The 14,781-nt window shown below is 38.9% G+C and overlaps 2 protein-coding genes and 2 pseudogenes across 2 annotated transcripts; all 4 read right to left on the reverse strand.

Annotated features, from left to right (window-relative positions):
* Positions 1-308: 308 nt before the first annotated feature.
* LOC147489192 (heat shock protein 90-2 pseudogene) lies at positions 309-2,783 on the reverse strand (annotated as a pseudogene).
* A 1,381-nt stretch (positions 2,784-4,164) lies between these two features.
* LOC147489193 (uncharacterized) lies at positions 4,165-5,825 on the reverse strand. The gene is made up of 6 exons (XM_086574585.1): positions 5,732-5,825; positions 5,177-5,244; positions 4,886-5,095; positions 4,728-4,820; positions 4,472-4,618; positions 4,165-4,419 (listed from the first exon to the last, which is right to left on the reverse strand). The coding sequence occupies exons 1-6, from the start codon at positions 5,823-5,825 to the stop codon at positions 4,165-4,167; spliced, it is 867 nt and encodes a 288-aa protein (XP_086430711.1).
* A 191-nt stretch (positions 5,826-6,016) lies between these two features.
* LOC147489194 (uncharacterized) lies at positions 6,017-9,816 on the reverse strand. Its single transcript, XM_086574586.1, is given in 6 exon segments — positions 6,017-6,535; positions 6,680-6,817; positions 6,899-6,986; positions 7,068-7,376; positions 7,450-9,026; positions 9,028-9,816. Coding segments are annotated over 6 exon segments (3,420 nt in total).
* Positions 9,817-13,147: 3,331 nt separating this feature from the next.
* Positions 13,148-14,213, reverse strand: LOC147489195 (immune-associated nucleotide-binding protein 9 pseudogene; annotated as a pseudogene).
* Between the last annotated feature and the right edge of the window lie 568 nt (positions 14,214-14,781).

Below are 14,781 nucleotides of genomic sequence, written 5' to 3' on the forward strand. Positions count from 1 at the left end.
AAGTACTCACGAAGTTGAACCATTCTGCAATTCCAAAAAAGAAAATTAGTTATATATGAGGGCACCAAGAAATGGCAAGTAGAGTTTAAGTGACAAAATATACGCTTAAAAATGATTTTCAATTCCACACAACTAATAACTAATAACCAATATTCTATTTAGTCATTTCGAGAAAAACTCGCTAAGAACCTGTGTTGATTTCTAACTATGAAACTAGCTTCCAAAGTTTTTTTTTTTTTTTTTTTTTTTCACTAAGCAGACCATCCAAAATCACTGACATTGAGACTATTGTTTCAACACTCCAACAGAAAGAAAGAAAACTACCAAATATCCAAAAAATACTAAATGTCAAGTACAAGAATGAGATAGGTGAAGACTTAATCAACTTCCTCCATCTTGCTTCCCTCGGCATCAACATCCTCCAATGGTGGCATGTCGTGTCGACTTCAAAGATCAGCTTTGTTCTCGCCAATGCTCATACCCAACTTAAGCATCCCGCGTGAATCCGGTTGTCGAAAGTATTGGGCTCATCAAGACCAACCCAGTGAGAAGGGCGGTTTCAAACAAAGAATGTGAACCAAATCTTTAAATCGACTTGTCATTCTTATCAAAGATCAGCCCTCTTCCTCCTCAGTTCTTCCATGATAGAGTTTTCGGGGTTGATCTCCATGGTCTTCTTACTAGACATGTAGCCAGCCATGCTTGAATCCCCGAGTGCACGAGCCTTCATGATCCTCTCCATGTTAGGCTGTCCCCCGACCATACTCACCGATGACCAAACAAATAGGGAGAATCCACAACACGGTCGAGACAATCACCTTCTCGACCTTGTCACCTAGAACATCCTTGATCACCTTGCGAGACCCCTCAAACTTTTCCTTCAGTTCCTCTTTCTTTTTTCTCGTCCCTACTACTCTCATCTAGCTTCGACCCTCCTTTGTGGCGAGACAAGCTTTTGCCTTCAAATTCCTTCAACCCCGACCCACAAAGATACTCATCAATAGCATCAACCATGTACAAGACCTCAATACCCTTCTTCTTGAGCTTCTCAAGGAAAGGAGAGTTCTCCACAGCCTTCTTGCTTTCACCAGTGATGTAATAGATGTCATTCTGGCCTTCCTTCATCCTAGTCACATAATCCTTCAAACTAGTCAACTCATCACCACTCTTGGTCGAGTGATACCTGAGTTTGTATGGTTCCAAAGTTTCCAAAGTTTGTATGGTTCCAATTAATATTTCTAGAATGGTGCAAAATATACCCAACCGCCAATTATCAAAAAAAAAAGTCCTAGGCCACTGCAGACCATTCTTTCTTGAGTTCTCTGACACGCTATTCGCTAAGTATGTATATTACTTCCTTCAAAAGCCAAAAAATAGCACCACACCATCCACACAATTATCTTTTAGTCCTACGTACTTACACATCAATCAAGCATATACAACTACGTACTCACCAACCACCACAGACCCTTATCTCACATAAAGGTTATGGTGAATTGAGGTAGAGTAGATCGATGATCCTGTAGTCATTTGGCTGGCTATTGAAAGAAAAAGCTTGTTTCCAGTTTTCTTGGTTCCGCTATTTACTAAAATGAATCGAGGAGAGGCTCGACTGAAAGGAGAGAAGCTGGTTAACACCCTTAACGGAAGGGGTCAAAGAATTACCCAACGGGGTTTTGAGTTGGATCGACCGATGTTCAAATCTCACCGACATCAACACCAACCCAATCGAAAGCCCCCTCCGGTTCTGCGCCCGCCACGATGATCGCTCGCCAGCTAGGTCAGATTGGAGCAACATTGTATGAGAACATATTACCCATCTTCGGGGGCAATGGAACGGCAATTCTTCACGTTTTTTCCTCGACGGGGAAAGGCATTCTACAGCCCCATCCCGCTTTTCAAGCGAAAAATCCATTGACAACACGACTTCGCTCTGCTCATCCTAGTGAACTTTGGCTATGCCTTTCTAGCTTCATCATCGATCCCGTGTTTTATATTGGCTTCAATCCCCATCGCCTTTGTTCCTTCTTCAGCAGCGTCGTAGGGCCACCAAACCTCACCTAGAGGACCGAGATCTTGTCCGCCCAGGGAAGGCACTTGGTTGGAACACAAGGCATTTAGCCCCGAAGCTAACCTTTGCTCGAGGGTCGATGTTCGGTAATAACCGACATATATCGACCATCACACAGCCGGAACCGCAGTAACGCCGAAAGTGGAAGTCCCGCAACAGCAAACTTAAAATTTTATATGTCGAGGCTTAGCACCGGTAAACTCTTGAACTTTGTATATACTTTTATGTATAATTCTCGTGAGTTTGTGTCTTCATGAATTGCTTGAGGTCAGTAAGACCGAGTGTTACCTAGCTAAGAGGCCAGACTGAAAGTGTTACCTAGCTAAAAGAAAAAGAAGTGAAGTTAGAAAGCCGTATGATAGGTGGTAACTATCTTGAACGGTTCGGGGTAATCGGGCGCATCTCGATCGGGGAGAATCTTTGGCTCTATCGAACATACAGGGAATTGGAGGTGGCATTCCACCGATGTCAAGTCATGGACCAGTTCCTCCAGCCCTTTTTCTATGTGTTGGTGTTATATATGACCGACATAAAACCGGACTTGCTAGATATTACGGAGGTTCAAATGAGCACCATGCCGAATCTCTCTACCATATCCTTCTTTTCCACTGGCCAATATGAGTTCACCTGGTACTAGCAGCTTTATCGGGGAATTTCTCATCTTAGTAGGAGCTTCCCAAAGAAATAGCTTAGTAGCCACATTAGCAGCCATTGGGATGATTTTAGGAGCGGCGTATTCCCTTTGGCTATATAATCGTGCGGTTTAAAATTTAAAACCTGATTTCCTCCATAAATTCTCCGATCCAAATGGCGAAAGTTTCCATATTTATACCTTTTCTTGTTGGAAGGGCTTACCGTCCCATTGAACTACCAAAGAAAAAGGGTAACCAATGTGATCATGACATTGTAGATTCTTTATGATGGTGCTCATTTGAACCAGCTTCGACCGAAGTGTTACAACCACCCACCCACCCCCTTTTATCCATTCTTTCTTTAGTCTTTAGGGAGCAAACTACGGTACACTACCGAGAAAGAAGATACCCGGGGCGAAGACTTGTTGGGTGTAGTGACTTAGATAGAATTCGCACCGTCCACGGTGGAATGTAGTTCCATCGTATTACGTTTGCTCTTGGCGCCTTGATGGAACTAACATCTAAAGCGCTCTACGTTTATGGGGTTGTTCGGCCCCGGGCGTAGGAGCGCGACTTCTGTTTTCTCTACTGGGACCGAGAGAAAAAGGCGGACGGGGACCATGCATGGCACTTCGACCACGGCTCCGAGGGACGGTTGAACGAGTGACTCATGAATCTTTGCCGGGTCGGATGAGCCAATAACTCGAACGCGTTCGGTCTGTTTTTTGAGCAAGAATCACAGCGTTACCTAACCTTCACCATGATAAGGACTCCAAATTCTTATGGCAGAGCACCAGGAGATTTATCATCAATATGATGATGGGAATGGAAACTAGAAGCATGACCAGGGTCTTCATGGTCCGAGATAATACTTACATCGAAATGAACGTAAGCATGAGACTTTTGGTAGTACCAAAAACTAGATGGCCCGCGGCGATGGAATCTGGGACGGAAGACTCGTAGTATCTCTCTAGATCCGGCAAAAGCGAAAGACCCGTAACGAAATTGAATAAGGGCTGACCGACCGAGCCCACTCGGCTCTCGCAGGCATCCCCGTGGGTGCGGCCGGAGCTGCTATAGCTTATGGCTAGAGCAATGGGAGGGGGCTCTGAGAGAGAACGGTAAGGATAACGAGCCCGCCCGGCTAAGGTGCCGCAGGAGCAAATGGGGCAAGTGCTTGGTAGGCCAACAACCCGAAGGAACCGGGCGGGGCACTCGACAAAAGGAGGGCACACTACACTGAGCAAGTACGAGAAATTGGCCCCGCTCCGCTTTCTTAAAAGCTAGGACCACTATTAGACCTCAATATACTTTCATAGCGTAGACAAAGATAAAGATCACCACACTTGTATGTAAATTCATACCACAGAAAAACGGGCCCCAATGTGCGCCATGAGAAACTCCAATTTAGCTTCAGAAGCCGTTTTCCAATTCTGTAGCTCCTCAACCCTACCCCTCGGTTTAGGTAAGCGAAGTTGTGAGCTCTTGCGCTTGTCTCTCATACTCCTCAGCCTGTCTCTCAGCTGCCTCAGCTCTCCTCCTAAGGTCTTCAACCTCTGGATTATTGTAACTGGAGGATGACAGTGGATCCACGCCGTGTCCAAGACCCATGACATAACCAGGTTTTGTACCTAAGACTTTGTCAGCAATTTCATCTTCAGTCATAGAGGTAGAGCCTTCTTGTAGGGACTGAGTCTGCATCTCCAGCATTTTATCCTATGATTTGAAATATGGCACAAGTATTAAATGAATATGCTCTTCATAAAACTAGAATTGAACACAAATAAGAAAAACCGAACTTGGTCATTACATAATTTTCTTGAGCTACAGGGCCAGACCAGCCTTTGCCTGGGTTATAGTACATCATGCGATAAAATTCAATCCTTCCGGGCTCTTGTTGAGTCTCTGCATTAACCTGTAACAAGCTTAGAAAGATACATCAATATGTTGATACAAAATCTTGAAGTAGAAAAAGTAACAGATGAAAATAAGGCTACTAAAAAATAATAAACAATTTATACTACCTTATCTGCTCGGTGATTTAGAAAGGACCTCGAACCACCACGGTGATTAACCTTCTTCTGCCCACGATTTGCCTTGTTTTTTGTGCTGAGTTTCTACCATAGGAAATATTTAGTTAGAAATACAATAAAAGATAATTACAAAAAATCATATAAATTACTTTGAATTTTTCTGTTTCAAACCAATCACAAAGCAATTCCCAATCCCCTTGCGCGACCATCCCCTCATATGGCTTCCGTCTACGTTGGTCATTTGGGAGACCCTTGTAATATTTGTGCAGCCTACACCTGTACTCTTTGAGGCGCTGTCCTAGATACTTATTAACAGCCCTTTCTACATGCGGCAGATGGATATCAATGTCAAAGCTCTTCTGCAAACAAGTTATGCATGCAATACAATGTTAAAATAAATAAATAAAGAAACAATATAACTAGTAATGATATTTTATTACCATTATATGTTCGTGCATCGTATTAACTTTTGACTTGAACTCCTTCTTCACCGTTCTCGATTCTCGAACTGCTAGAGGTGCATACTTATGCAAAATTATGCCAATTTCATAAGCAAATTGTTCACTCCAACTCCCTACGTGTTTTGACCTCCCCGGTGGAATCTCAATTCTCGGTTTCTGACTTTGTCCTTGCTTTATGATTGATTAGAGTTGTGTTCATTGCTTTACCTCTTTTTTTTAGTGGGGAGTAATGGTGTTGAAGCCGTTTATAAGCAAAAAAAAAAAAAAACTCTGCCGCAAAAGCTAAAAGTTTTACTTCTTATTTGCTTTACCTCTTCCATTTGTCTTTGTTTGTATGGAAAAAAATTGTCTTACCAAAGACCGGACCGCTAGACGATCCTACGAAACATTGGGCCTAGACCGAGGCAAGTACTAGAACTTGCAAGATCGACCACCAGATTCCATGACTACAAAAAATATACATGGAGAGAAAAGTTGGAAGTCTTTAACTCAATATAACCTATAATTTAGATGGACTAAAAATTGATATCATACCACCAAGAGAAGCATCTGCTGATTGGGAGCTTGGCATAGACTGAGGCTGAGGCTGTGCATTAGAGCTTCTAGTGGTTCTTCTACCTGGGCCCATGACTGTAAAAGAAATATATACTTACCAGCAGAAAATTAACAGAAATCATTTTTCAAGTGTAAATAGCTGCATTCAATTCTCCCAAGTGTATCATCATAGAAAGTCGCTACTGACATTACTAACAAGGAATTCAAAACATAGAGAACACTTTAGAGAACACATAGAGAACACTTTAGAGAACACATTTAAACTTAATCTATGTCAGTATCATCATCACTTGATATGACTTTCTCTTCTTCAGAACTACAATAGTTTATGAGCGTATCATCTTCTTCATCAGATTCGTCATCAACAATGAAATGATCAGCCATCCGGGTTCTATTTATATTGGTCAAGACCACATCCGCATCAACTTCAGTTGGGATCAAATCATCCCTATTCAAAAGTACAGGTGCAAGTTCTTCCGTTTGAATATTATCATTGTTACTTTCTTCAAGTGTTTGATCGTGTTGGACAATGCCATCCACTGCATCCTGCTCCTCTTCTTGAAATGCGACGCCATGCCTTGCTACAATCTCTTCCTCTCTCTCAGCAACGTCATACACATTTCTAGGCTTTATCTTCTGGACAACTTGCCAACTCACATAAAAGACTTGACCTGCTTGGGTAGCTAGCACAAATCGGTCGTCTTTGTACCAAGTTCGTGAGACATTAACACTAGTAACATGGCCATCTGTTTGTATTCCACTCCTTCCGTTGCCGACATCCCACTAATCACACTGGAAAAGATAAACTTTCTTGGAAGATAAATAGTTTAAGACTATGACATTAGTTAAAACACCATAGAAATCAATCTCTTTTGATTGGTGACACCCCTCGACAACAACACCACTATTTTGTGTTCGAAGATTTACTTCTCTATCCTTCGTGTGAAATCTGATCCCATTCACAATGCAACCACTATATCGAATTGCACGAGGATCAGGCCCACAAGCTAATGAATATAACTCATCAGTAGCTTCTGGGGAATTCTGAGATCGCAATTCATGCATCTATCAACAAAATGAACAACAATCAATAGAAAATATAATAATAATGAAAAACAGCAAGGGGTATTTCCTGTGAAAACTTACTCGTCGTTCAAACCATTCAGGAAAATATAGTTCCTGCCTCTCTTCCAAATTATGTGGACTTTGCCTAATAAGCTCTGCCCTATGTTCACTACATATAGAAAATGTTGTATATATAAGAAAACATGATAATAATGTGTATATATTGTGTCTTACTAAAAGCTGTACTTACTCAAGGTATGGTAATACTTCTTCAGAATTATTTAACACGTAATAACGGGCCTTGTCATAATCTTTTAAGCTTAGGCTGATAACTTTAAAAGCCCCCAATGGTCGCACATTCTGTGAGAAAACAAGCAGCCCCGTGGGTTGTTTCTCTTGGCCACCATCAAAATTCCATTCTTCACAGTTGAAGCGTGTTTCAATATCTTGGAGATACATGGAACAGAAAGTGAGGCATTCGTTATCGATGTATGCTTCCGCAATTGAACCTTCTGGACGCGCCTTGTTTCGGACATACTGTTTTAAAGTGTGTAAAAACCTGTTTAACAAATTATATTAATTGAAAGCAAAACAAAGTATATATTAAAAGTTACAAATGATATACATGTTACCTTTCAATGGGATACATCCACCAATACTGTACAGGTCCGCCAAGCAGTGCCTCGTGTGGTAAGTGAACAGCCAAGTGAACCATTACATCAAAAAATGCCGGTGGAAATATTTGTTCGAGTTTACAAAGTATCACGGCAATATCCTTCTCCATATTCTCGAGCACTTCTAACCTCAGTGTCTTGCAACACAACTCTTGGAAAAACACACCCAACTCAATCAATGCAATTGCTACATCACTACACAAGAAACCACGTACCGCGTTTGGAAGAAGACGTTGTAAAAGCACATGGCAGTCATGGCTTTTCATTCCTGATACTTTACCCTCATTGGCATTCACACATCGAGATATATTTGATGCATAAGCATCTGGAAATTTCACAGATTTCAGCCATTCGCAGAATGCCTTTTTATCGGTAGATGACATTGTATAGGATGCAGCCGGCATGATATACTTATTACCATTCGGAATTAGATGCAACTCCTTTCTAATACCCAATTCAGCCAAATCTAGTCGAGCTTTAAAATAATCTTTTGTTTTACCATCAATATTCAACAATGTTCCCAACACATTCTCACAAACGTTCTTTTCAACATGCATCACATCAACATTATGACGCAACTCAAGGGATGGCCAATATGGTAAATCAAAAAATACACTCTTCTTTGTCCAATTTAACTCAAACTCGGTACGCTTCCTTTTCTTGTTAATCGGATTCTTTCCAAGTTTTTGTTCCTCGACCAAATCAACTTGTGATAACACATCAGCCCCATCCAAATCCTTTGGTTTTGGTCTGTTTTCAACCTTCCCGTCGAACATATTTTTACCACGTCTTCGCCAAGAATGTCGTGGTGGCAAGAAACGACGATGGGCCATATAGCATAATTTGTGGCCATTTTTTAAATACATAGAGACCGTGTCTTTGTTACAATTTGGGCAGGCCATTTTGCCTTTGGTGCTCCAACCAGACAAGTTCCCAAATGCAGGAAAGTCATTTATGGTCCACAATAACGCAGCATGCAACTTAAATGTTTGCTTGGTCACAACATCGTATGTCTCCACGCCATTGTCCCACAAATCTCTCAATTCATCTACTAGAGGCTGTAAATATACATCAATGTCATTTCCTGGGGATTTGGGACCAGGAATAAGAAGCGACATGAAAAGGAAAGGATCTTTCATACATTTCCAAGGAGGCAAATTATAAGGCACAAGCATTACCGGCCACATGCTATAAGAGGTACTCATGTCACCAAAAGGGTTGAATCCATCACTTGCAAGGCCGAGGCGGACATTGCGAGGATCATTGGAAAACCACTCATACTCCTTGTCGAAATCTTTCCATGTTTTAGAATCTGCTGGGTGCTTGAATACATTCTCTTCCGGGACTTATTTTTCTTTGTGCCACCTCATATCTACAGCAGTCATCCTTGACTTAAACAACCTTTGAAGCCTTGGTTTAAGTGGGAAATAGCGCAAAACCTTATGTGGTATTTTCTTACACTTGCCTTCAGAAGCTTTATACCTCGGTTCACCACATACTGGACAACTTTGAAGATCTTTGTATTTGTCCCAGAAAAAGAGCACAATCGTATTTGCATGCATGTATAGCAATATACCCAAGTCCTAGTTCTCGCATTAATGTCTTAGCCTCGTGATAGGACTTTGGCAGCGTCTCACCCGCAGGCAATGCAGCTTTAATCAATTCAAGAATCATATCAAATGATTTGTTACTCCAACGATTAATCACCTTCAGATGGAACAACTTCATGAGATAATCTAATTTGGAAAACTTTTGGCAACCTGGATACAAAGGCTGTCGCGCTTCACTCAAAAGTTTATCAAACAAATTCGGATCGTCACCATTACCCCTATTAAGACCAGAAGAGGTATCTGCATGTTGTGTTGTGGCAATATAATTATCTCCACCCCCATATTGCATGTCTGGTACAGAATTATCCATAGGAGTCAGTCCTCTTAAATCGTGAAGCAAGTCTTCCAACCCATCAAAACGAACTCCTTCATCACTACCAACATCATCATAATCATCATCGTCATCAGCAAGGTGCTCTTCATAACCTTCACCATGATGGAGCCAACGAGTGTAATGCTTGTCCATTCCATGTTCAAGCAAATGATCTCTTACTTCACTGATTTGCTTGTAGTACCTATTATTGCAGATTTTACAAGGGCAAAGTCCTCCTACCGGTATTACTGCATGATCGGTAGTAACCACAATGAATGCCTCAACGCCTTCAATAAATTGAGTGTCAAACCGATCCGGCGATTCATCCAACTCTTGTCCATATTTATGTGCAATTGCTATACATTGTAAGTGAAAACAATATGTTAATAGCAGTACACACATGTAAGTGGCTTCTCTCAAGAACCTTGAATTGAAAAAGACTACTTGTAAAGGTACTAAGGAGCCCCCCCGCCCCGCTCTCTAAAGGCACTAAGGTACACTGACCCACATTGAACAAAATCAATTTGAATTCAAAAGGTGTTCGCATCCAAAACTAGCTAACCAAAACTCAACCAAACAAGCCAAAGGGTTCAAACAGACCAACAAATCATACAAAGTATTTATAAGCCTTATCCCATTATCACGTGTTAGCCATATCCAAAACTAGCTAAACAAAACTCAACCAAACAAGCCAAAGGGTTCAAACAGACCAACAAATCATACAAAATATTTATAAGCTTATCCCATTATCAATGTTTAGCCATATAGATGATACTATCGGGCGTTATCAAGTTTGATGGTGCTAAGAATATAATAATCCTAGATCAATTAACATTCATGAGTTTGTTGCAAAAAGAATGCTCAGTCTTATTGTAAACATGGTAAAAATGAAGAAAAAAAATTATAAAGTGGACCAAACTTAAGTTCATAATCAAATACTTAGATTACTTCTACACTTGCAAAATGGACAAAAAAAGTAGCAATGTCAAATTACAAATCTAGTTTTTGTCCACCAATTTAAACAATATTTTAAAAGAAAACACTAACATTCACTTCTTATTATTGCTATATATTCCAATTTATCGATACAATATGCACATACAATTATACACTCAAAAAAGGTTGTCAATAAAGTATGCACTAAATTTCCTGATTAAGTGCCTATAATTTTTCTATAATACTAGGCTTTTGAACCCAACTATAATTACACTAAGAATTATAGAAAATTAATAGAAAATTTAGTCAAAATCATAACTGCAATTATTTAAACTTTTCACATTTTCAACACCTAGTCATGTTAGCTAAACAAGAGAACTAAAAGCATGGGCCGAATAGATGCAAAGCTACCATCTCAAAGTGCTTCATGTGAGAATGAGCAATCTTAGTATTCTAAATTTGTATCTTAAAGCTCATCTAGAATAGTATTTACAATTTGTATCTTAAAGCTCATCTTGAATGCTATGTCTTATAGGTGAAGGCTCAATTTGTATCAAATATTTGAAACCTGATACATAATGGGTGCATCAGAAAAGGTATATATTACTAATTTAATGAAAATATCTTGTAGCCCCTTTGACATATATCAAACAGACTAAATTTATAAAATTGAACACTTAAAGTAACAAACGAAGAATACAAGACGATGATCCAGATTTCAAAGCTTAAACAATTTAAGTTTATTTGCAATCTAGTTGGATCACCTACTTGAACTTTTTTTTTTCTATAGAGAATCTCTTACTTGAACCATTTGTAGTATATAGTACGCAAGTTATACAAAGACCCAAGTCGAGTACCCGCGAGACCATTTCATCACCCCAATGAGTACATTTTTTTTTTCTTCTTTTATATTCTAGTATCTAATCCAGTTCTAAAATAAGGGTGTGAGGGACACATGAACAGGAAAGAGGGCATACATATTCAATTAGAACAAACGCAGAGTTGGAAAAGATGTTGGGCATTCTAATTGACCAAGCCAGCACACTACTACCAACATTCAAAGGTGCACGAACTCAAGTTAATCACCGCACTACATTTTTTTTTTTTCTAATGATAACAATTGTTCAAAAGCCATATATCTCATAATTTATGAGATATATGGCTTTTTCTCCACCTTCTTCTTCTTCTTCTCCATTCACCTCTGTTTCTTCGCACTCATTCTTTGCTTTTCTTAAAACCCAACCACTTAACTATTCTCAAACTCCAAACCTATCTTAGTAATCTCCGTATTTTTATCTACATTGTTATATACAAAGAGTTATATACATAACACATACATGCTTATACATACTAGTGTAGACAATGGAGTTGAAAAAGTTTCTAAGGTCACTTGGTTTATCAGAACAATTTATAACTACAAAAAGTAGAGTGTTTTCTGGTTTTGGTTTAGGAGTTATAGCTTCTGTTCTTTTGTTAACTGTTTTGTTTCTTAACCATCCTTTAAAGGCTTCTCTTTTATACCCTGTTGGTCAAGGCTTTAGTAGTACTAAATCTCCTCTTGTTTCTTGGCCATTCCAGTTTTCAAGTAGGAATAAAACTGCCCAAGAAGGAATTTTCAAAGAAGTGAGTAAAAATTCTAGCTTTACTGCTTTTAATGATGGGAATTTAGTTTCAAACAAGTCCCGTGAGTGAGAATTTTACTTGGAAATGAGAAAAATATAACAAGAATGGTTGTGGATAAAACTTATCAAGGGAATTTATCTAGAGAAGTAAATAGTCCAAATAGTAGTTTTGTTGATAGGAATAAGGAGAAGAATGTAAATGATAGGGGAGAGAGCGGAGAAGTAATAATGGAACAAAAGAGAGTGTGATAGAAAGTGGGCATGTGCAGAATTTGACAAAGGAACATATATTAACAAGTTCTTTTAATGATTCTGGGATTACAAGCATAAATCTAATGATGCTTATCTGTCTTTATCTCAAAATACAGATTAGATGACCGATAATGGCATATTAATTAGAACGAAAACAGAGACCCACGCCAAAGCATTAGATTGTTAGAAGATTTGAGGTATCATGAATTGAATTTTCGGTTTTGTAAACATCTTAAGGCTTAAAATATCAAATCTTCCACTCTTGAGACTTGATATTGCAATGTGTTACCAATACATCAATATATGTGTGAATGGTCTAACCATATATATCCATGGACACAGAAAAAAATTGAAAAAAATATAAGAACAATTCCTTATCAAATAAAATATGGGCATGGGATTTCTGAAGCTCTGTACTACACCACTTATACTTTAAATAAAAGGAAAGAACAATTGACTCTACGTGAGGGTCGTGGACGGCAGGATTCAAACCTCAAGGCGGGCAAAGGCTACATGACTTCTAGTTATGATCGATAAACCACTCATAGTTAGTGAAAGCCACTTTCATAAATATTTATTCATTAGCTATATGTATTTTACTAACTTCAAATGAATCAACCGGTGTTGGTACCTTTCATCGACTCATTAGACATCAACGCGTTTAAAGTATGAGCAAAGTGCAAACTAATATACACTTCATAGGTACAAAGATAAGTGTCCAGTTGAGGCCAATTATTTGGATTTTTTTTTTAAATTAAAAAGGACCGACTTGGTCCATACATAAAATCATTTGTGAAAATATTAAGTATAGAGGTCAAACTTGCAAAACACTTTTCGGCATAGGATACTTGACCGAGCAAATCAAGTAATCACTCCAAAGGTTTTCCCCACTAAAATGTATTGGGCGGACAAATATAAATAAATCACAATATAGCACATCCTCCGCTACGGCTTGCTTGCAAGATCTCGGTCTCCTTTTATGCTCTCTCCAAACTCTCTCTAAGTGCACAGATTTCATCATTAGATTTCATTTGTGCTTTGCTAGTGCAAACTTTTCTGCCTTCAAACGTGTAGCCTCCTCTTCTGCCAATTGTTGTTCAAGCCTTTGTGTGGTTTCCTTAAGCTTGAGCTCAACCATGTCAGTTATGTGTTTCAGCTGATCTTTATATGACTCGTACATATGCTCCTTTAACTCCGAAATTTCCTGTTTAGAGTAACCCGCTAAAGACTCAACTGCTTCTCGTTGATGTGCGGCTTTCACAGCTCCATTCTTTAGTTTATCAAATAACTCATCTGTATACGGCTTCCCACCATTTTCAGCTATGACCTTGTTTACAAGGGATAGCAGTTCTTTGAGCTGTTCATCCTTCTTACTTTCATCCCTGGCCTTGTTATCGAAAAGCACAACACGATTTTTGCACAACTTAAGAATTTCCTGTAAAGGTTTAGGGCACTCACGACCCAGATAATCTTCCAGGGTCTCGTCATTATCCTCAAGTTCATCACCACTAGTAAAAACAACAATCATGTAATCCACAATTTTCTCTCCAAAAAAGTTTTTCAGAGTTTGAATTGCGACTTCTTCTTCCAGTGAAAAACGAGTCCTAACAGAAAAAACAGCAAGAACTGCATGGATCCCATCCTTAGCCAAACGAATACAATTCACAATCTCTTTGCCCACAATGTCAGATCCCACAGAAAAATCAAAGAGACCTCCATTCAATATTTGACCATCTCTTAAAACAGACCTCTACAATTCACAAGTACTTGTAACACCAGATGAACTGGCCCGTGACTTAAAAGACTTCCTTCCAAGAATGCTATTCCCTGTAGCACTTTTCCCATTACCAGTACGTCCTACTAAAACCAAAGTACGTACATCACTAGATGGAGCAGTCAACTCCCAATCATCATCTATTGTACTTCCACCCATCTTATAAAAATCAATTCTTTATCTCTATGTATTGAGATCGCAAGTGAGCGTGTGGTTTTTTTCAATTATCTGGATTTATCCTCCACAAAAAGCAACTTTTTACTCTGGATTTTTTAAAACCCAAAAAATAAATTCTAGCGTGATTAGAACAAAAACCCCAAAAATACCTTAGCTTTTCCGCTAAAGAATTGTTTCAGCGAATTTTTCAGTTGCAACAAAGCTTTAACTTTTCTACCTAAAGTATCTAAACAAAGTAGTATTTAGTAGACAAAGAGAGCAATTGAAGTATAAACTTGAAAGTTTTGATTTTTAGAGTATTAAAGAAGAAAAAACTCAAAATTAACCAAACCCCATCTAAACAAACTCCATTAAAACAAACCCCACATTATAGCAAAATGAAGCAAACAATTCACATTAGAAAGGTCTAAATTTTCACTACCCTTCATAGATCATATAACCAACACTAAGAGAACAAAAAAAAATCAAAAATTTAAACACCCCAAACCCCAAAACTGAAAACACACGAAGCATAATTTGCACTATACCAAACCCCAGACTATAACAAAACCCAAAATTAGTAACAATTTAAGTCATAATCAAATAATTAAAATACCTGCCAATAGG

Source organism: Coptis chinensis, chromosome 7, assembly GCF_015680905.1.
Source record: "Coptis chinensis isolate HL-2020 chromosome 7, ASM1568090v1, whole genome shotgun sequence".
NCBI lineage: Eukaryota > Viridiplantae > Streptophyta > Magnoliopsida > Ranunculales > Ranunculaceae > Coptis > Coptis chinensis.

Coding starts and splice junctions, on each gene's coding strand:
- LOC147489193 (XM_086574585.1), bottom strand. CDS start 5,825: ATGGGCCCAGGTAGAAGAACCACTAGAAGCTCTAATGCACAGCCTCAG. Junction 5,245..5,731: donor AGCAGATGCTTCTCTTGGTG/GTATGATATCAA, acceptor CACCTCTAGCAG/TTCGAGAATCGAGAACGGTG. Junction 4,619..4,727: donor TAAATCACCGAGCAGATAAG/GTAGTATAAATT, acceptor AGCTTGTTACAG/GTTAATGCAGAGACTCAACA.